This window comes from Saccoglossus kowalevskii, chromosome 19 (genome assembly GCF_978046115.1).
Source record: "Saccoglossus kowalevskii chromosome 19, keSacKowa6.1, whole genome shotgun sequence".
NCBI lineage: Eukaryota > Metazoa > Hemichordata > Enteropneusta > Harrimaniidae > Saccoglossus > Saccoglossus kowalevskii.
In genome coordinates, this window is record NC_140659.1 from 29,185,720 (window position 1) to 29,213,020 (window position 27,301).

General features: G+C 33.9%; 1 protein-coding gene across 4 annotated transcripts in view; it reads right to left on the reverse strand.

Annotated features, from left to right (window-relative positions):
• Nucleotides 1-1,102: 1,102 nt before the first annotated feature.
• The window catches only part of cna1 (calcineurin A protein catalytic subunit), a 45,400-nt gene continuing 19,201 nt past the window's right edge, over nt 1,103-27,301 (reverse strand). Inside the window, exons 3-14 of one of the 4 annotated variants that reach the window (XM_085493475.1) lie at nt 25,028-25,152; nt 22,003-22,114; nt 20,698-20,843; nt 14,817-14,956; nt 13,466-13,543; nt 12,262-12,356; nt 11,803-11,928; nt 10,451-10,528; nt 5,974-5,985; nt 5,098-5,170; nt 4,762-4,859; nt 1,103-3,635 (exon numbers count right to left, since the gene is read on the reverse strand). In XM_085493475.1, coding sequence (XP_085349601.1) covers nt 3,505-3,635; nt 4,762-4,859; nt 5,098-5,170; nt 5,974-5,985; nt 10,451-10,528; nt 11,803-11,928; nt 12,262-12,356; nt 13,466-13,543; nt 14,817-14,956; nt 20,698-20,843; nt 22,003-22,114; nt 25,028-25,152 — 1,214 coding nt within the window. In that variant the 3' untranslated portion in view covers nt 1,103-3,504. Of the gene's footprint in view, nt 3,636-4,761; nt 4,860-5,097; nt 5,183-5,973; nt 5,986-6,249; nt 6,280-10,450; nt 10,529-11,802; nt 11,929-12,261; nt 12,357-13,465; nt 13,544-14,816; nt 14,957-20,697; nt 20,844-22,002; nt 22,115-25,027; nt 25,153-27,301 lie in introns of all 4 variants that reach the window. The other 3 variants (NM_001165007.1, XM_085493476.1, XM_085493474.1) reach the window with 3 other exon arrangements.

Here is a 27,301-nt window from a genome sequence, read left to right on the forward strand (position 1 = left end):
ATTCCAGGCTACACATCACAAGGAGTCTGTATAGTGTGGAACACTCCATAGATTCCAGGCTACACATCACAAGGAGTCTGTATAGTGTGGAACACTCCATAGATTCCAGGCTACACATCACAAGGAGTATGTATAGTGTGGAACACTCCATAGATTCCAGGCTACACATCACAAGGAGTATGTATAGTGTGGAACACTCCATAGATTCCAGGCTACACATCACAAGGAGTCTGTATAGTGTGGAACACTCCATAGATTCCAGGCTACACATCACAAGGAGTATGTAAAGTGTGGAACACTCCATAGATTCCAGGCTACACATCACAAGGAGTCTGTATAGTGTGGAACACTCCATAGATTCCAGGCTACACATCACAAGGAGTATGTATAGTGTGGAACACTCCATAGATTCCAGGCTACACATCACAAGGAGTATGTAAAGTGTGGAACACTCCATAGATTCCAGGCTACACATCACAAGGAGTCTGTATAGTGTGGAACACTCCATAGATTCCAGGCTACACATCACAAGGAGTATGTATAGTGTGGAACACTCCATAGATTCCAGGCTACACATCACAAGGAGTATGTATAGTGTGGAACACTCCATAGATTCCAGGCTACACATCACAAGGAGTCTGTATAGTGTGGAACACTTCATAGATTCCAGGCTACACATCACAAGGAGTCTGTATAGTGTGGAACACTCCATAGATTCTAGGCTACACATCACAAGGAGTCTGTATAGTGTGGAACACTCCATAGATTCTAGGCCAACAGCCATATGTATTGCAGTCACAACCGTGTATAGCGACCAACCAAGGTACTTCATTAAAATTGTTATTATATGGTGGTATTGATTTTTACAAACTGAGAAGGTACTGTTGCAACAAAAATACATTTATTGTAGTTGATCAAAATCAAGTCATATCAGCAAAAATATTGCTAAATGGTTGATCACACAAGATGTGCATCTTTAAACACACTTGGCGCCTCCAATACTGCAAAAGAGAGGTAACGTTTGGCAGATGGTCACCAACTCAGGTTAGACTCTCGCATTTATAAGGATATCACTCTTGCACACTTATTAAAGCAAAGAACAAACAAATGTACAACATTTTATTTAAAGAGAAGTTATATTCATGGAACACTGAAAAGTTACAATAGCAATAGGAATTTTTTTTTTTTCAAATGAAATGGTAAATGTTTTCCTTGTTTGAAATCTGGGAAACTTCTATTTCTTCACTTTTGTCACAGTCAGTAAAAAATGTACACGCATTTATTTCTCGTTCTTGGGCTCATACATTTTTTTTTATGTCGGATCAAATTTGCAACTGCTGCAAAAGAGTTTGTTCTAATACCTTGCCATCCAAACTGCATGTATGCAAGATTGTACTACAAGTCAATGGGTTTTCTTTATCCACCATTAACATTGTATTTACAATTGAAAAGAAAAAGGTTGAGAAAGGGTAATTTCAAGGAAACTAGGTTAAAGCTTTTTATTGTTTAACATTCCACTGCGAGACAATATAGACTGATTCATTCACACAAAAGATAAGCTGGGAAACACAGAAATATGTGAAGAAGCTTTAGTAGTAAGAGAATTTCCAAGAATTTCCAAGAGAAGGGAGAAGAGGTAAATATATTAGTCTAGTAGTCACACCAGGCAGGATTCAATACTTTTTACATCCTTTGACAGCACTTGAATTAGAAACAGAGGTGAATCCGAGGACAAATCTGAACATGTATTTAACACTGCTTAGCAGCTCGCATCATTCCCGAGAAATAAAATAGCCCAGGGAAAGAAACTGACCATAGAACAAGTCACCTTTGTTGAAATACATGTTTGGCAAGTTTTGATTAAAAATGATTGTCATGAAATTGTATTCTAATTTGTGTATACAGCCCAAAAATGTTGCTCTGTGGAGTATCTCTGATGGCAGGGTTTTACAGAATGACGAGGGAAACAAAGATGAGACTAATCCACAGAGCAAAACACTACCAGCTTCGGTTACTCTGCCAAAGGATGACAAAGCAGATCGCCTCATTGCTACACTACACAGCATCACGTTTACTTTTTAAAGACTTTCCATGAACCACATTTACAAAATTGCGAATACCAAGTAGGAAAAATTGACCATTAGTAAGAATAAAAAAGGAACGCCTTTCATGTTTTTAAAAATTCTAATGAATTTTTTCATTGCTATTTTTTTTGAATGCCACGTGGATTGCCTGAGTATTTCTCCCATCTGCTCCTTAGCGATGTCACCATCACTGGTACATTCCAGTTTATATTTTGCCAAGCACCGTAAACTTTTTCCCAATTTATCCAGCACATCTGTTTTGCTCAGTGCCTACACAAGAATATCAAGCAGTTTTGCCAAGTTCAAATATACAATTACATGATAAAACAGGCGCATTTTGAATAACTGTAAAAGTCACATTTGTGTAGCTAATTCCACAAAATACATAAAATGGGTTCCCTCTTAAAGTTAACCCAACAATAAAAACATCCAACATTTCACAGAAAAGAAAATCTTAAATAATTTAAACCAATTGTATAACCAACTTGACTCCACAATTCATCAGAGCCTTAACAAAAAAAAAAAATCAATTTTCACCTGATCAAGGTGCTGATGCATTTTATTACAATATCTAACACTATTTGGCAAATAAGTGAACAGTGTTTTTAATGAAGAATACAATAATGTCCCACATATAGTCAAAAAGTATAAAAAAAAAAGTTTTGCTTTTCACTGAGGAGCTTGGCAAAACAAAACAGACCTCTGTGGCGGCAATCAGATCGTGTTCAGTGACAAAATTCAATCCACATGGTCCTAACCATTTGATTTACAAAAGTTGGCTTAGGTAGCTTGAATAATTTTTAAATCTATAATGTTAAATTTTTTTTATGTTTTATTTTTTATTATTTTTGAATTAAATAATGGAATATCATTATGTCACAAGAAGTGTAATAGTCGATATGGGAAAAATGTCTAGTATGTATGCACAGTGTACCCTATTTCAACAAAGTAAAAAAATGGTGGATTGCAAAGCACTGATTCACTTCCTTGCAGTCTCAGATTGTTGGCCGCCTTGTGATAAAACACGTCTCTCCTCCCACTACGACACTGCACAAACCCCTCAACATATAGAAACATAAAAGACTTCCAAGTAGAAATATTCCCTGCCCATTAATGAATTACACAAAAAATGTCTGAAAAAGAAGTGATATGCACAAATCACAAATTTCTTGATTATTGAACCAATTTAAAGCAGACAAGACAGATAAATACAGCAGGCATAGAATTACCACCCACCCACAGAAAATGCATACCCTCCCCTGACCCTACCCATTTAACCCCCATCGATACAAAGCTCACTATACCAGTTAGCAAACTGTGTACCCTGTCTCCGCAAAGACAGATAAGAGAGGGGTTTTTCCTGTGCCAGTGTCTTAGCGCTGGAGTAGTGCGTGTAGTCATAGTGACAGGTAGTAGACTGTTAGGAAGCTGCTGGTTTCACATCCTCTCCCACTGAGCCTCTACGAGGTGGCATTCTCTCGTTAACTTTGTCAAGTCCCTTGGCTTCTTCGAAGCTTGTGATTTTATGAGATGGAGAAAATCCACTGATTGCTGTAGGAATACAATGATATCAAAACTTAAATATCATATCTGAAATAATCAGGATTGTGTGGCTAAATTGAATCAAATGTATAGCAAAAATAGTTCCTTTGTTCCACATTTGGAAGCCTATTTTGTACAATCAGGAACAAATATCGAAGATTATATATTTTCATGGAATCATAACTTTTTGTTTCCAAAACAATCTCATTCAAATTGTGTTTTTGACATCACTGCAGGCAGGTTATTCATGCACATCATTTTGCTTCAGATTTCATTTTTGTAGTTTGCCTATGTTTCTCAGATGCACTTCCATCGATCTTGTTTAAATTTGGTACAAAGGCAAGACATGGTTTGCATATTCTCGTTTGGTCATGATAAAATTTAACAGCCTGTTAAATAAACAAGCATGATTGGGTTAATTTTATTCAAACTTGGTCTGTACATCACAATAGATAGGTTACTCATGCACGCCATTTTGTTGCGGGATCTGACTTAAAAAAAAAACAAGTCATTGTTAATGACATATTCTAACGGGGACTAAGGGAAAATGTTATTCATGCCAAAAATCATTAAAGTAATACATGTATGCACCAAAGGCATAGTTAATAATTTAATAAGTGAATAATTGGCTGGTTTAGTATCAACAGAAATTAGATGTATTAAATGATGTAATATATGGTCAGAAATTAAAAAGGATATGCTATTCAAGCATCCAATCTGAATATCATTTGTTCAGATTCATGTACAGAAAACACAAAATGTATCATGGACATGTATCTCAACATGTATAATGTTGAATGAAAAATCGACAAATCCTATCGAAGATACCACATTTTCAAAAAAACAAGATGGATGCCAGTCGGCCATCTTTGATCTAATTATGGAACAAACTGACATTGACATTTATTCCTACATGTACGAATGATGTGCCAAATATGAATGAAAATGGTCCATAAGCTTGAATAAAAACCAACAAAGCATGCATAAGATACCACATTTTCAAAAAACAAAATGGCTGCCAGTCGGCCATCTTTGATTAGTTCGTGAAACGAAATCTTTGAAACAGCGGCACTAATCAAAAATTATTGGTATTAATTTAAACCTCGTAAAAAGGAAGAAGTGAAAGAATACAAACCACTTGTAAGAGTAGCTTTTCCTCCTGATAATGCACCAAGTGGAAGAGTACCGGTCGGTGTTAGTCCTTTGAGCTGCAATACGCTTTCACTCTCCTCTCTGTAACAATGATATGGTGACGAGGAAAAAAAATATATGGTATTAGGGACCTAGTTTTCAGTAGCATTAATCATTAAGCATATGTGCAAAGAAAAGCAAAATGGGATTGTCAGTTTTACCAATTTCTCGATTTTCATTGATATAATCAATGCTGTCCAACCACATTCACCACTTTTTTTGTCTTGCGAAAAAGAAAAACAGTTTAAACAAAGCAAATAAAGTTAAAAAAACGACTTGCCTCAGTACGGAGAAGACTCTTGCCATTTTACCAATTGCTCGTATCTTGTTTCTAATAATCTCTTTGCGAGCAGCTGCTGACCCACCTGACGGGGAGACTACATTGTATCATAGTGCATGGACAAGTGACTGTCACAATCACAAAAGTTTAGATACTTACTCATACATATCCATTAGTAATGGCATGGATGTAGGGGAAGCTACAGATCAAATGAGTACAAAATAGTGCATCCATGATAAGGAGGCTGCCAAAGAAAAGTTAACAGGCAATGAATCTAATGTCTGCAAGCTATGCCACATCATGCAAATGTACCTATAGTATAGTGAGTGCAACAAACCTATCCAACAAAGTGAAATGGTTAACTTGATTAGCAATTTTTCCAAGCACGCACATGTCTGTCAGCTATGGATAATTTGAAAGAAAACAAAATTATGATAGGGACTGGGGTTCACTCAGATTAATCTTTTTAAAAATTTGAGGAATCAGCATGATTTTTTGAGACTATGACATGGAAGCCATCTAAGTATTACAACATGATGAATATATTAAAGCAACATTGACTTGGATATTGCACTTTTACAAGGCTATTTACTTTTAAAAGCAACTCTGCTACTAATCACTCCAGAACCATCCATGTATTGCCATCACATCTTGTGAAAGATGAAAAACGTCTCAGACACAGACACATCAAATATTCATGTAGAGATTACAATAAGCACCTCATGAAAATCCTTCATGGTGTTACATGCTGAGATGGTGTGAATGAGAAGAGACATACACATGCATTACACTCAATGTTTAGTCAATGAGAGATAGGTAAAAGTTACAAATTGTAGAGGTGGTGATGAGAAGAAAGATGGGAACGGAATCACTTACCGTTGCTGAGGCCTGCACGTAATAGGGAAAAGTAGAATGGGGCAGAAGCAAAATAAAAGTGTGGGTTAGTTCAACAACAGTACAGACCTTGTATTAGGCAAGCGATATTAGCAAGATAATGCCTGATGGTAAGGTAACTTGGACTGCGTCACCCAAGACCATCCCTGTGCACGTTCCACAGCAAACGTTAGCTAGCTAGCAACTGTTAAGGGCATAAAGCTGTCTAGTCATTCACTTCAACTACTGTGGCACACAACAAAAAACACACACACTTACTTTTACTCTTTACACTGTCGCCTATCAATTCTGTGATGTCAGGACAGGGTAGGTGGACGGAAGTAAGCAAAAACCAATCTCAGTACGGGCAGTTTGTGATCAAGTACAAGCCTATACACAACACACTATTATAATAGTAGTTGACTCAGTACAATCCATAGTTGGCAAACAGTGCATCCTAATGCTTAGTTAACTCCACACACAAGATACCATGCATTGTGTCCCATTGCAGCAAAATTTAACCCTCAGTTGGTCATTTTAATACTCTCTTTCGTAAAAATTAGTAATTGTTGGTAATGAGTATTAAAGAATAATTATAAAACCCATGCAAAGTAAGAAAGCTAGAATAACCTTATACAGTAGAAATATTAGTGAGATAAGCATGCATTAAATGTATGCAGCTGATGATCTGAATGCAACGAGTTCAAGAGAAATTGAAGCCTAACTTCATAGTATTGAACAGTCACATATTATCTAATCTTTCTAGTGTTCAGAACATGCTGATAAGTAACAGCTCAAGTAAGAATTAGGCAGAGCTGAAGTCTATTGTCTTGCTTATCAGATATTGCATGTAGCAAACAAGAATCGGTATTCAGATTGTACACTTGTAGAATCAAGATAAATCTAAATCCATTCATGGATTGGGGAACTCTGCTTTACAGTAAGAAGAACCTCCAAGGAAAAACTAAGCAATTTAACATGTCTGTTATCAGCAGGCAATATGCATTATTTTTTTCACTTAGCAAAAAGTGCTTTTCCCCAATACACCAGGTTAAGCAAGTTACTGCAAGTTATATATATTGAAGCGTACATTTCACTGCGAGTAAAGCCATTTAAAGCTATTAATTTGATTTTTTTTAACAAATTTTACAACAGTCAATTATTAGAGCACTAAGAATTATATTAAATGTAAAAAAAAAAAGTCATCTGAGCTAAAATTAAATCAAATTTACTGCAAATCTTAAGGCATTCAAAAGTCCAATTTTTCTTCAGCCATGAACGACAGTCAAAACACATTACCTCTAAATATGGAAAAATAAAGGTCATCAAAATCTTCCCAGTGCATTTATTAAACTAGTGTTGATAGTTTAGAGTAAACCTGTCTTGTACAGTGTATAATACACACAAATGCTGATAGACTAACAGTTTTTGCACTTCACTGTTACTTCAATATTTTGAGAATAAAGTAGTCTGAGGAAAATCCCAATTATGTATTGCAGAAACATGTTAGCAATCATTACTCCAAATCTGAAGTCAATTTAACAAGCCATTTTGGAGATCAACTACTTTATAGATCATTTTTTGATTGGCAGAATTAGAACAAAGATATAGACTAATTGGCATACATGTATCAATGGATGAATAGTGCAGTTGCTAACGTAACATCGATTTTCTTTTTTTTTTTTTTAAATGGCATGAAATATGTGCCTAATGTTTTATGGTAAGCAGATGGAAGAGCATCTTCATTTTTTTTCATGTGAGCTGTATTAATTACTTAAAATACTTGCAAATATACTATCTGCAGTTCCATTTATGATGGAGCTATATAAATTCAAAAGTATAAAATGCTCATTTTAATCAATTTGCCAAAAAAGGTGCACATCACCCATAAACAGTGTGTGCAATACAAGACAGCATCACTTTTCATTGGAGAGATGAATGCTAAGGTGTTGACAAGTTGTTTTGAACGTGGTCTGCCAACAAATTTGATAAAGCTTCTATTAAACGAAAGAAATTCCTATTAGAGGTTAATACATGTCAATGTCTCCAAATTCTGTCATAACATAAAAAGTCAAATTGTGTGAATGGCGTACTACCAGCAAAGATTCTAGACTCTCCATGCATTTTCTACATATTTAGGAAGGTGTCATATGGTTACACAGTAGCTAAAAATGTCCTAGCTACGAGAATTAATATGTAAATATGCCCTATGGTTACATTACATTACACAGTACCAAACCAAAGAGCTATTATCGCATCCTATAAGCAAGAGACCGAAAGAACTGTTTTTAAATTGAACAACCCACTCAAGAAGGTGGGCATGGAGAGCAAGGAACGGCTGAAAGGGGTAGGGACAACAACAATGCTACAAGGATCCACACATGAATTATTCAAATCATGCCATGCACCAACATTCAATTACACTTCAAAATTCATGCAGATACACCACATACTTATCTTTTTAACCAAGTATGTAAAACGATATAACCCAATGGGGTATTTCAAGATTCTGAAAACCTGACTAAACTAACTTCACAGCTGTAAAAACCTTTGATATTTCCTGGCCATATGCAAATGTTCTTTTGTAAATTACTAATTAATACACGAACCTTAAGCCAAAATATTTACCAAGTACTTTCTATTTCTGTATAATATTAAATTGCTGTATAGGCTACACATGCTGTTATAATTGCTAACTGAACTAGTGCAATTACACATGCATGGAGTAAAAAATAAACAAATGAAAATCACAAACGCTGCAATTGAAAGTGAAGTCATCATGCACGATAATCTACTCTATGGGCAGTGATCAGAGCCAAAAATATTTTCATTGTTTTACTTATTTTACCATTTGATTTTCTGTCTGAAAAATGAGTTAGCTGAACAAATATGGAGGCACACATCAATAGACAGACCTCATATTGCTATTAATAAAAACAAAAAATTCTGGATTTCTAAGTAAAAGGCAGATGATAGATAGTACTAGTCACCGTGCCATGTTGTGTTTGAATTTGATCCCATGTGAATCTGATTGCAAGCTCTTGTGCTTTAAATGATAAAATGGCAGAAAATTCAGAACGAAAAGAAATATTCTACAGGCTGTGACCTTCACCCTTATTCATTTGGCATGTTCTTTTATCGCATAAAAATCTCACATTTCGAAAACTAATGATTGCAACACTTTCAACAAAAATATTCAAATTAATACTTCATTTTAAGTATTCATGTGATTGATATTTCATTGCTACAATATGATACAATAAAACCAAAGACGGTTACTTTATTCTCTGTTAATTTGAAGTTTCATACGACTAAGATAAAACAGAACCCAAGGTAACATGACACCTGACTTGGCAAGGATGGACCAAAGATTACTCAAGTTATCATTAAAAGCTGAAAAAAATCTTGAAAACATTGATGAGGTTTTTATAGTCGATATAATCTAATGAAGTATACTATTAAAAATCAATGCCAGTTTAAACGAGGCATGATCTAATAACCCCCCCCCCCAATAATAAATTAATGCATTTGGAGCCAAATTTTAGACAGTTTACTAACTTTGATTAAATTACAAAAATGGGTCCTCAACTGAACAAAAACAATCCCTAAAAATCTTATTCTTTTAAATTTTACATCTTGTGTGCTAAGAGGCTAAGAGGGGGCATGACCGCATTAATTTGGATATACTATTCACCTGAATCTAGCTATTGCAACTCAATAAAACTGACATGGTAATGAAAATATTAATAATGCACAATATTATTAGAGTGACCTTTATAATTTTGATCAAGGACAATGAGGCACTCTATAAAACAAGATTTTTGAATGACAGTATGTGATTAGAATTACTGATTTTACAGCTGTTCTGTTAGCAAAGGGCAAAGTTGCAAGTCAGATTATGAGGACAATCATGTTACAAAATTCTAGTTAACTCTTTTGGGCGACAGATTTTCCATGCCAAAAGTTTAGTGCTACATTTTGCCTAATTTTGGACCAAATGGACGCAATTTTCTTGATCTTGATCATAATTTACAAAAAACAAAAACAAAAATGTGGGTTTTATTTTGTAAAATGTGGCAAAAGTTGGAAGAGAAATGCCAGCGGGACCTGAATCAACAAGCAGGCATTGCTGCAACCAGTCAAATTTACCAACACGATATTGTGTATGGTACCCAAGTACTATCTTGCAAGTGTAGTGATAGTGATAGTATTAGTACAGGTGGGTGCGTCTTGTCTGATGAGGGCATTCAATTTGACTTGAACCCCATGAGAACAGACAGTGTCATTCTGGTGTAAATATTATGTTTAAGTGGTTGTCAATGAGTGGAAGCAGAGACATTAGGAGCTTTCTAGTTACTAGAAATGGCCCATCCATACCAATTAACTAGGCATTACCATATTTTTGCATTATGGAAATCTGTTTTATCTTCGTTAATTGCTTTTTAATAATTCATGCTAAGATATGCAAAAAAGTACGCACCTTCGAATGAGTCATCACCTTCTGTCATTAGCTCATCGTCTGAACAAATACTCAGCACGTTCACTAACATTTCCGTCACTATTAACACAAACGCATATGATCATTTGTAATAAGCTTGTAACAAAAGAGCAACCTGCAAGGTCAGAAAAACTAACCTCAATCCTCTGAGGGCCATCATTTGTCTAAACTTCTTTGCTAATTTTAATTTTGCACAAAACCAACATAATTTTCTATTGCATACTAATGATGCAGGCATATGGAAAGTGACAAATATCACCATCATATTTTAAAAAGTTGACAACCAAAACTTTCTTAGAATTTAAATTAGGTTCAACGACTGCATGTCAAATGTTAAAGTGTGATTGAAACCAGAGACATCAGATATCGGGGTGATGATAAAAACGTAGAAACACTGGCTTTGGGCATTAATGTACATGCATCTAATGTGGAACTTAATATACCCTGCTCCCATGAGCATTGTTAAACATCTGCACCTCAGGGTTGACACAAAATAAGAGCTACTTATAAACAAAATTTGAAACCTGTTTGACACATCCAAATATATTGCAGTTGTAGTACAATTGTCAAACATCAATAAATTGGACTACACAATTCTATTATTATGCAACCGATTGAAAATTGCAGGCTTATATGCTCAAATTACAGTCTATGTGCATCAACTAATTGAGACTGGCAGGTGTAGAGATGACAATTAACTTGCACATTAGGTATCAAAAAACCCTATCACGATCAAATCAAATACTAACTGTGATACCCAACATGAAATTATCACAATGATAACTATGCATTTCTGCTATAGAAATAATAAATTAGTAAAAAATGCTTATTACCACTGCCAGCCAAGAGCTGCCTGTATTGAGAAAAACACCCCCACAATCTATTAATTTGGTCATAACAGTAAGAATCAAATGATTTATAACCCTATTTTAGCCACATTATAAATTCGTACAAGAGTACATGCAAAGGCAATTTGGGCACAGAGTGTTGGGCTCTTGAATATTTGAATGAAAGCACATGATTGATATTTATTCTAAATATATGCATTTATAAACTAAGGGTACAGCTTCCTGCCTTTCACTGTACATGTTTGAGACATTAATGAACATTTTGACCAGCAATATGTTGAATAGTGCATTGCAGAGTTTGAGCAAAAATCATAGTTCCACTCAAAAGCAAATTAACATTGTATTTATATTTTTTGTGTTTTAAGAAATATTACAAAACATAATTGCGAATATCAAATTGTTAACACTATTTTACTCTTTCATCCTAAATCCATTGAAACTAGGAACATTTTGCCACCCTTCTAAAAATTTCAAATATCCACTTACCCTTTTCTCCAACAAAAGGAAGTGACCACGTGAAAACATCCATAAAATTAGGTAACCAATACGGATGTGGTGAACAATTGAACTGACGAATATTCATAACATTGTTCTCGTATTTCAAAATAGCAGCTGAAAACAAGAAAAAGAATAACTTGTAGTAACTCGTATATTTATAATTTGGCAGCATAAAATATAAATTGTCCGTGAAATGCCATCTGATGTAAGAGTGTTTGAACACTTTGTTTACATCTGACGCAGTTACAATGCAGTGTGTGACTGAAATAGAATTAAGTCACTGAATGCAAAAATCGCGTTAGCAGGAATACACTTTAAATATTTCAACTATATTTTCACATGACTATAGCAGGAAAAGGATGAATAGTAATCACAAGAATACCATCATTAGAAACAATTGTTGAAGCGCATTGTACATTAAATGTATATATTCATGTTAAAACTTGCCTTTATTATTGTACACATCCAAATAATTTGGTGCTGAGAATAAGGTAATTAACACGGGAAATCCTGTTGTCTGACTTTTTCGATACATGCGGTAACTGTAAAAGAATCAGTTGCAATGAATCAGAGGCAACTAGAAAACAGAGCTCATCTGTCGTGCACATTTTGACAGAATACAATTAAGCAATGCTGTATTTGCTCTATTAGAAGGACATGTGATAATAGAGCACATATTGTAAACAATTTTTGCATAAATTGAACATTTTCCATCCAGATCCTGTGGTACGCGATAATCAAATACAAAAACAGGAAAGGTTTTAGCATCGTAGCATCAAAACATCACATGGGATTTGACAAACTATTTTCGGGTATTTCCCCGCTTACTAACGTGTTGTATACATTTGAGAATGAACTATTTTGATGAAGTGAGTTTCTCAATGCCTTATTTCTATCTGATAGGAATTTCAACACTGAACTATTAAAAAAAAATCAAAAATAAAATTATTTAATTTTCGCGACAGGCGTCTTCACCCATTACGCAAGATCTTGCATTTAACATCACCCATTTCATCAGGATACAAAATTTTCAAGTGCCACAAATCAAGACGGCATTGCCTGGGTTCAGTAGGGCCTTGAGAGGCACTCATTTTCCAAAATTGATAAAATTATCATACCGTAGCTTACGGGGATAACGGTGAATATTGAAGGGCATCAAAGTAAACCATATGGGCATCATGATGTTCAAGCCCTGGGTCAGTAAAGTGTTTTAAAACTGCCCTAATTGCCGATACTAAGAAAGTTTATTGAACTCCGCTATTGGCAAGACAGTAAAGAGTTAAATATCTGTTGAAGCACATTCCTGTTTTTGTATGCTGCCCTCAACGGTATCCTTGGAAGTAGTCTATGTAAACATGTAGCTATGAATATCAAACATTAAATTGCAGTTTTTTTTCATATCAGAGGAACATACAGGCACCTGTTAAGTCTCACTTTCATCATAAAGATCTGCAAATGAGAGTCTGGCTTATTACCAAATCAATAAAAGACATTTATGCAGACGTTTATTGTCTGGCATTACAATCCCCAACAAAACATCAAGATGTACAAATCCCAATGCATTAAGATAATATACTATAACATTAACCCCAGAAAGGATTCCCGGCAGACACATGAAAGCTTTACATAAACATTTCATGAGACTATTTACCCTGCATCTTGCGCTTCATGTGCTCGTATTATTGAAAGAAGATTGTTCTGTTGCAAAAATTCACAGCATGCCGGATAACTGCAATTAAAACAGATACAGTATTAAGACTGAATTGAGGACGGTGAATTTCTTTATACCTTCAATTTTAGTATTTTTTAATATCACTGAGATACAGACAATGAGTGGAACATCCATTTTCTCATTCACCTTGGTGTTACTATAGTTAAAGTGTTTGATATCTTGAAAATCAGGAACTAAAAAGGCTAATAACCAAACAGTATTCACTTTATTTCTCAAAACAGTCCTATTTTAATAATCCAGCAAACAAATGCTATGCTTACGTGGCAAATAACATTGTATTTGGTCTTAGTAGTAAATGGGCATATGTAAATTAAGGTGTAATATTTTGGTAATTCAATACAAACAAATGCCATTTTTGGTTTGTATGTGCTTCTACTGCAGATGCGATTCTAACAGCAAATTTTTAATTCAAGTTTTCCAAGAAATTGAAATTTGGAGTTTTTCCAGGATAATTTTGTCCAGATTAAATTTTATGAGTTCCAGTTCCATTACGTATTGCACATACGATCAGTAGCACACAGTAGCAGAAACGTGAAAACACACAAGTTCAGAACAGGTCTATTTGTATGCCCATTTTTTAAACACTAAAATTTTTTGACTGGCGAAAATGCTATTAAAAGCATTATTAAAAGACAGGTATTTGACACACTGCCATCCACTGCACTGTGTGCTGTCAATAACATATGGAGTCAAATGTATGTGGCAGTCTACAAGTTAAAACATTATCGTCCTTTGCACAGAAAGCTGTCAATAACATATGAAGTAAAATTTGTGCAGACGACATGTCAACCCAATAAGACTACAAAATGATGTCATGAAAAATGATTATTTGCTCAAACCAATAACTATTGAAACTGCTTTGCACATTCCATTGTAATTATTCAAAACTATACAATTTGAGATTTGGTTCTGCCATTTTAATATCTAAATCTTGTTGTATGACTACATGTACCGTTACCACTTCATGGAGCATACGATATAATATAAAAATAGCAATGCTTCACAGGATTGGATTTTTTGCTTCAACTCTACAATAGAGCTAGGACATGAATGGGCAATAAGATCCTATTAAAGCAACTGGACTTGCTTTTAGCGTTGACCTACATAACCCATGGTATTTGTAACAGTGGAAACAGAGAAAAGAATGAAATACTATTTGTGGCGCAGATCTCTACACATCCATTTGTGACCAAGTACTATCAAAGCTTTCTTGAGTTGAAAGAATAAATAAGCCCAAACAAATTAAGATAGACAAGTAAAATATATTTACCTATAAAAGTAGGAACACCCTCTAACACTGTTATGACTGAAATGTTCAGTATTCTTTTCATTGCCAAAATCCTCTAATGGATCAGACCATAATAAATCACACATTGGACCAAAAGCTGGCGGTTCCTTGAATCTATCCAACTGTAAGTAAAACAAAATGTGTATTTGTGAGTCACTGCTTCAATCTACAAAGCAGGAGAGGAAGATAAACCCAATACAGGCTGGACTGGAGCAGCAAGCTAGAAAATTAGCGACTTTTTGTCAACTTTAAAGTTTAACTTTACGGTTTATTAGACAGGTGTCCTTATTTGGACGTTTATAAAAATAAATAATGACAATGACATTTTGCATTTGTTTTGTATGAATCATTATGCAAATTGCACAAGTTCCAAGCTTTCAGTTACTATAGATGGTTTCATTTTAAAAAACAAGCCATAGGATTACCCCAATTTCAGGCTTGACTAAATATTTAGGCTGGTCTAAATAAGCCGTGCCGGGAAATTTTTCATCCCAAGTTAGCCTGGCCGGCACTATTAATTGTCATGTTCTAGTGTCAGGTCTCATCACTGTCTCCTAGTTTCACTCGACAGTTCAAAGCAAACCAAATCCTACATCAAATTGATTAGATTGTTTGTGGCCACTCTCCTCTCGCCATCTATGACTCAAATTAGATACGAGAACTCTTGGACAATTTAGGACACCATTATGATAACAAAAATTACACTTTCGTCAAGATTTGCTAAGTAAATACTGAAAAGCAGAGCATTCAGAATGGCCATGTTGGACACTTCGTACACAACAAATCTGCATTTCAAAAATAATGGAGTTTTCAATGAAACTGAACCAAATTTTAATCCACAGAAAAAATCTGGGCAGGCTTTATTCAAATATTTAGTGTAGCTGTACAGTTCTTTTAATCACATTTCCACCTCACTGACTCAAAAATTTAACATAATTATGTCTGAAGATAAAGCTCCTTATTTAATAATGACATCATTAATGAGCATAAATATTTGCTACAAATGTAATCAAGTAACTTGTCATAAATATTCAGTCATATATGTATATCAGTTGGTGTGCTCTGTACAGTGACCTCCTTTTATGTAAATTTACGCATAGATTATTGAATAAAGAACGCAGTATTTTTAAGATATGATCATATCAAATATGTTTTGCACATAATGATACTAGGATATAACACCAAGAAAAATACGTTTCTAGTTTTTGGGTTAATGCTAACAGCAATAAGCTGAGTGTAATACGACAGAAGGCTCATTTCAATCAAAATTGAATCTACCACTTCTGCCATTGTAAAGAAAGAAATTATAAAAAAAAAATAACTTAAAACATGTGTAAAACAAGAATGTTTAATATGCCATCATTTTGAACGACATTGATAAATGATTATTTTAACAAACTTCAAACTATGCTAAAACTTGCACTATAAGCATAACTCCACACCTATTCCTAAATTATCCCCAGGATTGAATAATCCAACAATACTGCACCCACGACATGTATAATTCAAAATGCCGTTCCTATGGCAAGACTTGTACCATATTCTACAAGCCAAATTAACGTGATACCCCCACCCCCCTGGCTTAAATTCAAAATGCAGTTTGAAATGCCCTTAACATGTGCCTCATGGCACCTGCAAATACAATAGCCAAAAATTGACACCTGTTGACAACATAGCAAGATTCGATGCATCATCACATGGAATCAAATCCCACCTTCAAGCAAAATATAAATAATCACGAATTCAATATTGAAAAACTAATCTAAAAATGCTTTTGTTTAAATCTGGTCTAAGAAACACTGATAAAACCCACTTTCAAAGGACACTGTAATAAATACATGTAATGAACACTGACAAAAGAAATGGTACAATCACTTTACTGTAATAAAATCTTTGTAACACAAAAGATGACATTAGCACTTCATATCATATGAGTAGAGTCGTGACATTTAAAATAAGCAAAACGGCAAGCATATCAGTCAGGTTTCATATTCCACGAAAAATTATTACAACAAAACCTCATCTTCAACTGGTTTTAAAATTCAAAATGCCAAAATCAACTTTTCACAATAAAAGTTGTATATAATCTTTCATATTTTATCTGGAGGTAAAAAAAGTGACAAATGCATACAAGTGTACAAAATGTTGGCAGAATAATTATGGCGTTCACATGATTAAAGAGCTGGAGACAAATTGACACACTGGTGATGAGAAAAGAAAATGCAATTAGCATTAATTTATGCCACATTTGGGTAATGTGACCTTTCAGGAACTTGTCCAACCAGTATAGAATTTAAATATATCGTAGAAATCAATAATTACAGGCAGTTATCAGTGACAAACTGATCAGATTGCACTGAAGCAGAACGATATGGTAAATAGGATGACAGCACACAATCTGGGGATGACATTAAGAATCATATCGCATACATTATGGTGTATCTGAAATTCAATTCAAAATTGATTCTTATGAAGGCATGGAACATTGATTTTACAATTCTATAATGTTAAAAGAGGTTATATTACATTCAAAATGCATATTAAACTGAATTAGATTATTTGAACTGCAATTACATGATGCACTAAATATATTTTAAATAGTGACGAAGATAATATCGGGTTAATATATACTATCCTTACTATTTTTCACCAACCATGTACATATGTAGCAGTAACGATAAAAACTGAAAAGAGGAGTCTGGAAGAGACTAGAAAATCTGATCACCCATCACTTAAAGGCGAGCACAGGTCTGGCTTTTAACACTCCGTACATGAAATTTGAGAACTATGAATGAATTCTGTCGATAAAAACAACTTGTATGTGCTGCAAAATACCCTCAATATCGAGTAAACATAGTTGAACTCTGGTGACCTTGTCCTTTGTTATATAATATAATTCCCTTTATCATAGTTTGTTTCAATATAAATATGCATTGTCATAATTAATTTTGAATACAAACAAGTTTTGGGGTTGAAACAACAGTGGGGAATCAGTCTACCGAATGTCCTTAAAAGATGTAAATATCTTACAAAAACATTGGTGCCTTGTTTAATTATTTTAAGGGGCATAATTTCCAGCTTTATTCAAAGTAATTCAGATATTTTAGTATAAAAACAAATGTCTCATTGCAAAAATAAGTGCTGCATTTAGATGTGAATAGATTCATAAAACATGCAAGATAACAGAAAATTTTAGCTGGCTTTAGTCCAAGTATTTTGTACAGGTGTGTCAAAAATTAATGATTCACTGAGACAAATATGAACTGCCTCATTGTGTGACTACTGTATTATATGAAAAGTAAAAAAAAACACCCTTTATGAATAGCTATCATGTTGCAAGCTCTGCTTTGTATGCAAATCAACTTAAATAGTAAGTTGGTGTCCAGTGGAGGGAGAAGTCAACAGTACTGTTGCCTCCTGAGAACCTACATCTTCAAACACTGCAATCTTTGTTTGAAGTGAGTTTTTAAACTAGTATTATAAAAACTCTATCATTCTGTTCTAATAGCTGAAACATATTCCTGTGAGTTTTCATTTGTCGAATGAACTGTTTGTCAAATACAGAATACATGTATTTTAGAACAATTTTCTTTTTAAAATGTGGATGAAATGTTTTGCTTTTAATGTATTTTTTATGTATTGTTTTTGATTTGATAACTTTGAACTAAACAGATTTTCTATTAGCTTCAGATCTTGATCAAAGTTAGACACCCAGTTCATAGGAGTGCTTATATTGATTTTCTGACATCTTGTTTTCTGTAAAGATTTTATTGGTAGGTTTGCAAATGTGTATCAGACACGAGTTGGTTTTGAAACCCAGTATGGGATTCTGAGATGCATTACCAAGGATATTATTACAAGATAAATAATTTGCTTCATTGAACACATACAACAATGCATATTTCCACTGAGATCAGTTACCTTTGATGTGTATCACCAGTGATCAGTCAAGTAGAAACAGTCAAAATATTTTATCAGATTTTCTCAATTTTTGCATGATATTTTCATACAGGACATCTGTTGTTCAAACTCAGGGAAGACTTTATACTGATGAATAAGATGACCAAGTTTGATAAAGTTTGGAATAGAATTAGTAAAGTTATTATGCACACAATAACAATTATTAACGACGACGACGACAACAACAACGACAACAACAACGACAACAACAACAACAACAACAACAACAACAACAACAACAACGCCAGACAAAATTTTTCCCTTAATATACCTTTCCCTTCCATCTTTGATGGCACGGGCAAGGTAAAAACGGGCTGTGAAGTAGACGACAAACGTCCACTTTGCCTGGCGATACTTCGCTTCTAGAGGGCCAGTCAAACTACTTCATCAGTGAACACTGATAATTGAACCCATTCATATGCTAGTACGTCAATCCCATAGAAATGCTACTATGAAGACCTTGTTAACTGACAATTTAAAAGTTGAAACATGGCGAGGTGTTGTGCGTATGAATGCCATAACGATCCATGTTAAGTTTCTCAAAATCCCAAATGAAAAATCATGTTGTTGGTTGCGAGAAATCGACAGAAGAACTAACCTGAAAGTGAAGACAAGTACGGCGTTCTAGAAAATTGACCATTTTCAGATAAAAAATTAATGAAAAAAATTTGTGCTAAAGTAAAGCAGTTCACAGTATTAGGATACAAAAACTGTACGAACTACCCGCTGATTCCCTGCTTTAACTTTGTGTAAAATTAAAATGGCATTTTCATAAATAATTGCCAATATCAGTTATTGCTTTGGATAAGGCAAGAATGCTGAATAAATTGGCATCAACAAATTGGTCAGGATTGTACAAATGAGCTTGAATTCAAGTAGTTTGGATACCAATTTTGTAAATTGCCTGCAAATACTTCAAATGAGATGAAAATCTATTTATACATTATTAATTCCATAATGCATACCTACAAACAATAGCCGACTTAGCACTCAGGATACTCAGCTCCCATCCAAAAATATCATAAATTTCCATTCATTACATTTCTTTGGCATTGTTTTATGAGTGGATTTTACACTTAGCAAACATAAATGTTCACAAAAAACAAAACACATTTTATTATAATTTTGCATACCATCAGAATTTACAATGTAAAAATTATTAGGACCGAGGGGAAAATAGTGTTGATCCTTATGTTCATTGTTTTGATATTTTGCAAAACGACCTTTGACCTGATTTTACTAACCAAGCAACCTGAAACTGCGTCATACTGACAATTCTTGCATATTGGCAATGGCATTTTTAAATTACAATACAGAAGTGAATTATCAATGTTTGAGTATGATCTGTTGATATTTGGCAAAAAAAAAAAAATTACATTTTTGAAAGGTCAACATAGTGTGGAAAAGTATTTAACACCTTTCATGGTCATTGCCTGAGCATGGTTCACCTGTTCATACACAATTCATGGTAGTCAATTTCCATAATAGCCACTATAATTTGATTATTCAAATAGAACAATGTACAATGACCAGCTCAGATGACTAGACAGTCAAATTGGGACATTTTGTAACATATTTTGCACAAACACAATGATTTTTGAATATTCCTAGTTCATCCATGTAAGTGATATGTGCTGATATACGATGGTAGCTCTTAGCTCTCATTTTTGTCATCTGTGAATGACATTTGCAATCAAAAGTTTTCATGTTGGTTTGTAAACAAATGATATCACATTATTATGTTTCTTGAGCATGCACAAAAGCTATGACGCGTTGTTTATTGCTATTAAATACACATACATTGGAAACTGTCTCAGTAGATCACGAACTTGTGCTTGTTGGCAAAAATGTAAACACAATATCTCGAATTCAGTAAGTATTTTACCCTTCCCCAATGTCTTACCTTTTTGATGTCATCCAATGTATGAATTTCCGGTGACAAACCACCATGTACACAAAGAAACTGTTGATTCATAAGAGCTGCTAATGGCAAACAGTCGAATGCTTCCATACAACTATCGTAAACTCTTTCGGTATACTTGATTTTACCTACAAATGTAAAGAAATTTAATTTTTAAGGCTTGAATTTCAATTTTTTTTACGTCACCAAGGCAATCACCTCAGTTAAATTACAAGTCCTGGTGAAACTAGTAATGAAGAAGAATATGGAATGATTAAAAGAGGCCTCATCATAACTGCAGTGTGGAACGTTTCACTGAATGAGAATATCTGAGTCGTTGTCTATTTTTTAAGTTCATGCAAGGAATATTTGTTTTTACAATTTTGTCAGGAATTGTAATTTTCAACAACAAAAATATAATCAAAAATATCTTTTAATATATATTCGTGTGCCTTTCTTACACTGGTCAATAGTTATTTTATACCCATCAATTTATCAAGTTTTAATGTACATTAAAACAAATTAAACTGCTTTTTGATTGGTGACTGGTGCTGGGTAGCACAATCTCTGTGTAGCTTTGCAACAACTCAAACGTTGGTTGGCCACTCAGATGAATGGAAACCAAAACAAGTCCATCGTTTTGGATTATATGTCTGATAAGAACCGATAAAAGACAGGAGATTGACAGATACATATTTATACAGATATAAGACAGGTACTTCCCAAAAGAGCATGGAGCAATTTGCTCTATATTCCAATCTTATGTATAAGTATTCAGATGATGTTTGAATATACAATACTGCACTAAGATCAGTAACACAAAAACCATAGACCAAAGCCCTTTGATTGACATGTTATTGATGTCATGGCTGTCAACGAGATAAGCCTCTGACTATTACAAGTAAAAGCATCCAATATAGGTGACTCGTGGGAGCCAAGTTTTATAGGGTATGGCTTACATTTTGCAAATTCAACACCTTGCAAGTGTATTTGATCACACATTAAAGTTTACTCTTGTATCTGAAGAGATTACATTTTCAGAAATCAATAACCGTCAACTCGAGTGGCGATGCTGGCGAGGCACAAAAAATATAGCTCCACAAACATGACAGGGCAGTGCTCTCCCACAGAGCTTATGGAAATAGGGTTTTCAAGTGTTTGCTAACAATCTATATTGTTAAAAACTACAATAAGGGGGGATTTGTAAGAGCTCAGACATCCCCCCCTAAAGACTTGATAACAATAAGGCTATATGTATAATGAAATAAAGACTGACGCAATAAAGGTACTGCAATGATAGGTACTTACATTCTTGTTTAAAGGTGAAGTATTCTGTAAGATGTCGACATTCGTGATTACCTCTTAGCATAAAGAATGTGCTAGGATAAAGAATTTTCAAAGCCCATAAATAGAGAACACACTGCAAAAAGAAGAGATGTGATTTAGTAACATAAATTGTACTCGTAATTTTCCACGAGTCAAGTTAGTGGACACTTTGGGAGTCTGAGTAAATTTAATGCAGAGCTGTAGTAACATGCACAATTTTTCCTCACAGTGAATGCTTTCTAGTCATCCAAACTGACAAATGACTAAAAAAAGTTGTATCAACTTTTATTTGGGGAGAAAATGACAACATTTGCTTTTGTTGACACCAGATGCAGAAATAACAGCATGCAATGAAACACATTGCATGTAGAGCCAAAGTTCATTAGTACTAAATTTATTGTTAAGGCCAGACTCTCGAAAAATAACTTTACTAACTCAACGAATTGTCTGCTTGTCAAATTACCAAAAATATGTTGAAGGGTAGGGGTGACTGGGTTTGGGTAGAGGTTTAATATCATGCTAAAATCTGTTGATTATGCCGATGTGGTTGAGGAAATACAAAATAACTGACAAACTAATTCTGTCACTGTAACACAGCTTGTTATAACATGCCTTACACAGTTCTTAATAGGAACTAACTCCTTTTTTTATACGAAAAAAAAATTAGTGCTTACATTATACAAACAAATTTTCAAAAATATTAAAATTACCAACTCTTCTCTGTAAGCCATCCAGTGAATAATACAAACTAGAATAACTGCTGCCAATAAAAGCTATGATTAAATAAATCGATAAATTTTTTTTTTTTCTAAATATACTGGCACTATCATGTGACCTACATTTCATCTGTTCTACCTGTAATCCACTCAATGCAAAATAAGGAATGGGTTATAATTCCTGAGCGGCTTGAAGGTTAAAGGTTAAAGGTTACAACAGACAATTTCCAATAGTACAGACATTAAAGAAAGTAGAAAACCATGAATAACACAAAAAGCCCTAAGACAGGCAACTGAACTAAAATATTTTATATATATTTCACTTTAATACAGGAATCTTTAAAAATCAAAAATCTATACATGTCTATTCGTGTTCAAGGTGGGAACTAAATTTGACTAAAACGGATTAAGAAAAATACAGAAATGTTAAATGGAAATGTGTTAAAAGACTGAAAAGAAAATTTGTGATGATAATTTTAGTACTATTAAAATATTATATGCATTCCTGATATTTTTCAGTAATAGAAATATATAGATAGAACAATCACCAGGAATAATATAGAGAATAAGGCATTGTTAATGATAAGATCCCGGCCAGTTTTTAGTGACTGTCAACATTGGTGCAGAGTAATTATTTACATTAGTGACAGACATGATACAAAAGGGGAGCAAGTTTATTTGTGCAATTAAAACATTTTTTAAATTGTAAGAAAGTAGAATGATTTTTTTCCATAATAAAGTTGTTACAAAAACAGCAATTTATTCTATCCAGTTTCCAAGCACCAGGTGAGCCGGCCATTAAAAATAAGACTGCACAATTAAATTCTACAATGCTATAACTTGGGTACTCATTATTTATAACCTACTGCACATGGTTTATTCGTACAAGCACATTGAAAATGCTTCAGGGTTGAGATGTCTTTCTCGTGGGAAATTTCTTTCCCATATGCAGCAAAGCCAAACTTAATCATTTCAAAATTATATTACATTGATTTATCATTAAGCAAATAGTTGACAAATAATCAGAAAAAAATTGATTTTTTTTTTATTTTTAAGGTAGATGAAGCTGACCAATTAAGAGTATTTTTACTCTCAATTTGCAAGCAATATTTTCCCAATTGCTAAACACAGACATTCATGACCTAAATAAACATGCAATCTTTTTAGTTTCTTAGCTGCAATGAAAGATTATCATCTTTTATGTACTTTTTCTTTTATGTGAATATCGTAAATATAAATCCAACAGTTCAAAAATCATAATTTCAGTAACGTGAGCACTGTAAAAAAACTGCAATAAAATTAACGGCATAAAGATTTATTGATTTCATGAGAGTATATGTAAATGAGTATTTTTTGGTTGACTAGTCTGCTGTAAAAAGTCATCTCCAGTTTTCACACCAGAGAAAATATAAATCTTCAACACTTGAAGAGAATTATCATTAATTTAAGGAATTACGTCGCATATTGAGTGAATCGCAAGTCATGATGCTAATTTACTAATCAGGGTTTAAGGCAGTAATAAAGGGATAGCATCAGTTCAAAGTTTGTCAGTTTCAACATAAAATCATGACATCAATGGTGATTATTTGTCCATTGATTGCAGAATAAATGTGGCGGTGATTGAGCAACACACCAAAACGGCTAATCACGCGAGGCAATTGAACAATTACCTTTTGCAGCATTTAACCACAGTGAATAAGTTATCAATGTGATCGATCTAGAATTCTTCTGTGCAGAATACAAAATAGCGCAAGCATTGAAGAGGAAAGCAAAACAAATTGTTTGAATTTATGCGAATGACTGATTTATATACATTTTCTTCTTGGGACGTACGATTTAGAACATTGCATCACTGTTCACTTTCGAGAAAAACAGATGCAAGACAAAAAATAATTGTGCCAATACACACAAGCCACTGGCAGTATCAACATACAGGCATAGAGTAATAACCGTGCACATAGAGGAATTGATAATCTTCAAAAAAATTACTGTATTTGCTTTATCAATATTGCATACACTTCGGTAAATTGACAGGGATACCATTTATGATACAGCATGAAATAAATGAATTTAATAAAATATAATGGCCGATTTTTTTTTCTTCAGTGTTCTCTCATTGACAGATCTTTTTTATGTATATTTAGTTAAGATACCCTTATTGATGCAATTCTATCTATTATTGAATGGTTTTTAACACCTATTCTCACAACTCTTGCATATTGAAGGCAGTCCCCTCACATAAACCCCCAGCAACCAAATTAAGTTTTTTGTACATGCTAAAAAACACTTACCTCTATACTGAAATAACCCCTGTCAACATAATCACCCAAGAAAAGGTACCGAGTAGTAGCAGGATTGCCTCCAACTTCAAATAATTTCATTAAATCGTAAAATTGGCCGTGAATATCACCACACACTGAAATATAAAAATCACTATCAATAAGCTGAGATTAACCACAAATGCAGTATGCTATTTTTAAAAGAGTTAATTTCAAATTACTTCAACCAGACATTGTAGTGACAAAAGGTCAGAACAACCTGCAATATAATCAAACTGTGACCAAATACAGGCATCACCATTCAGGCCAAATAAAAAGAAAAATGTGGTTAATTTTCAAAAATAAAGAAGGTAGGCAAGGTATACATTTTTTCTTGCTTATAATATTTTTTTTTTTACTTGCATACAGAAACTTTTTTTGCAGATGAGTTCATATATCATGCTTATGCTCATGTTTAAAGTTAACTTTGTCTAGTTTTGCACATTTTCAAAGGTTCCAGGGTTTGACAGTAAAAAAAAGAAAGAAAAAGTCAGGTAGGTTGGGTTATATAGGAACACCATTTTCTCTCCCTTGGCCTTACTATATAACCAATGGAGGAATGTAGGAAACTATTTTTCTCTTGAAATTTATTTGTATAGTCTTCAGTGAAAATAAATTCCAGCAAATATAACATAATCTAAAGTATTGCTTTAAGATTAATTATTCATCAAAATATATCCACAACATCTATATGTGCATTTCAATGTTGTATATTGGTTTTCATAATGAAGACAAATTGAATGGGTTTGAAGGTTCTGTAAACAATGATAAAATATTCTGAAAAACCATATGCTTTCATGAAATTTGAAAGCTTGTGTGTATTACTACAGTGAATTATATGAATAAGAAACAACTACAGTTGAAAAGCCAAGGTTTTCAAAGCTGTCAGGTATAGGGATTCCCAATATGACAACATAGCAATTTTAAACAAGTCATGGCATGACACAGTCCCCGTCATTTTATTTGAAAGACTATATTTGAGTGTATATGTACATAGATGTATCTGTATATTGTATGTATCTGTACACATGCATGCAATCTCTTGAAGTGTATTGCATTTTAACAACTCAGGCCTATTTTTTTGTAACAGATTTAAACCAAATCCATCAATGAATACCTGAACTATGGTATCATACGATAATACAGACGAGGAAAAATTCATTAGACAAATGCACCTGATGTTTGTCAGAAATATGGATCCAAAACTACATTTCTTTAATACAAAATGCATTTTGAATCTAATTCGAAAAATACAAGCATCAAGGTCCCATTGTGCTCAATGTATGAACTATGGTTAAGCTGAATTTGTTCATACACTAGATCCAGATCCAGATATAAAGGTGTAGGTATGTGCAAGATACAGGTGGATACAGAGATACAGATGGGGGGTGTCAATTCACAAGTCCTTGTTTTCAAACTAGATGGAATTCTAGTTTGGAAGACAAATATAGAACTAGGGTGACAATGATGTGAAACCATGGATCAAAATTAATACCTATGGCATGGTTTTCACCTAGAACAAATACTTGTATAAAAGTTTCTTTTCAATTAAACTTGTTAATTAGATCAGGAACTTTTATTCTCAAGGCTGGCTGACGACCTGACTTTCAATTCCTACATCCCAGAGCAACCATGCATAGACAATATAAAAAAAAACACCCATCCACACATGGAGAGTTGTTCTTTAACAGTCTGGGTAACAGATGACAGTGAATCAATAAACAGCTGTTTCAACAAAACTGAGGACAACCGAACAAATGCAACAACAGTTATATGAGCAAGGCATAAAAGCTGAGCAGTAGATGATGTAGGTTTATAAAAGTAGGGCACACTAGATAAGCTCAGCAGGTGCATGTAATATAGGTTTATATATGGCATGATCATGATACATACAAGTTTTACAGGAACTGAAATGCATCATCAAGATGTGTGGTATTTTTATTACATATTCTTTTCACAATTAAAGTTTGTTTAATAATGTTCAAATTTGTCTTTTTCACACATGTGCTTATGTTTGGGCTTTTGATCTTTTATTAGAGGAAAGGTGTTTCATTCCAAAAAAATCCTTTGTGTTTGCAGAGGGATTACAGCAGTTACGTTCACGTTAGTCGGGACCTACTTGGGACCCACTCGACCCATGCCGAAATCACGCCCTCATGCTTTGATCTATTATTTGACCTAAACATGGAAAACTATGCGCATATGAAAATAATTGCTATATTGAAATTATATCAAATTGCGGTTATG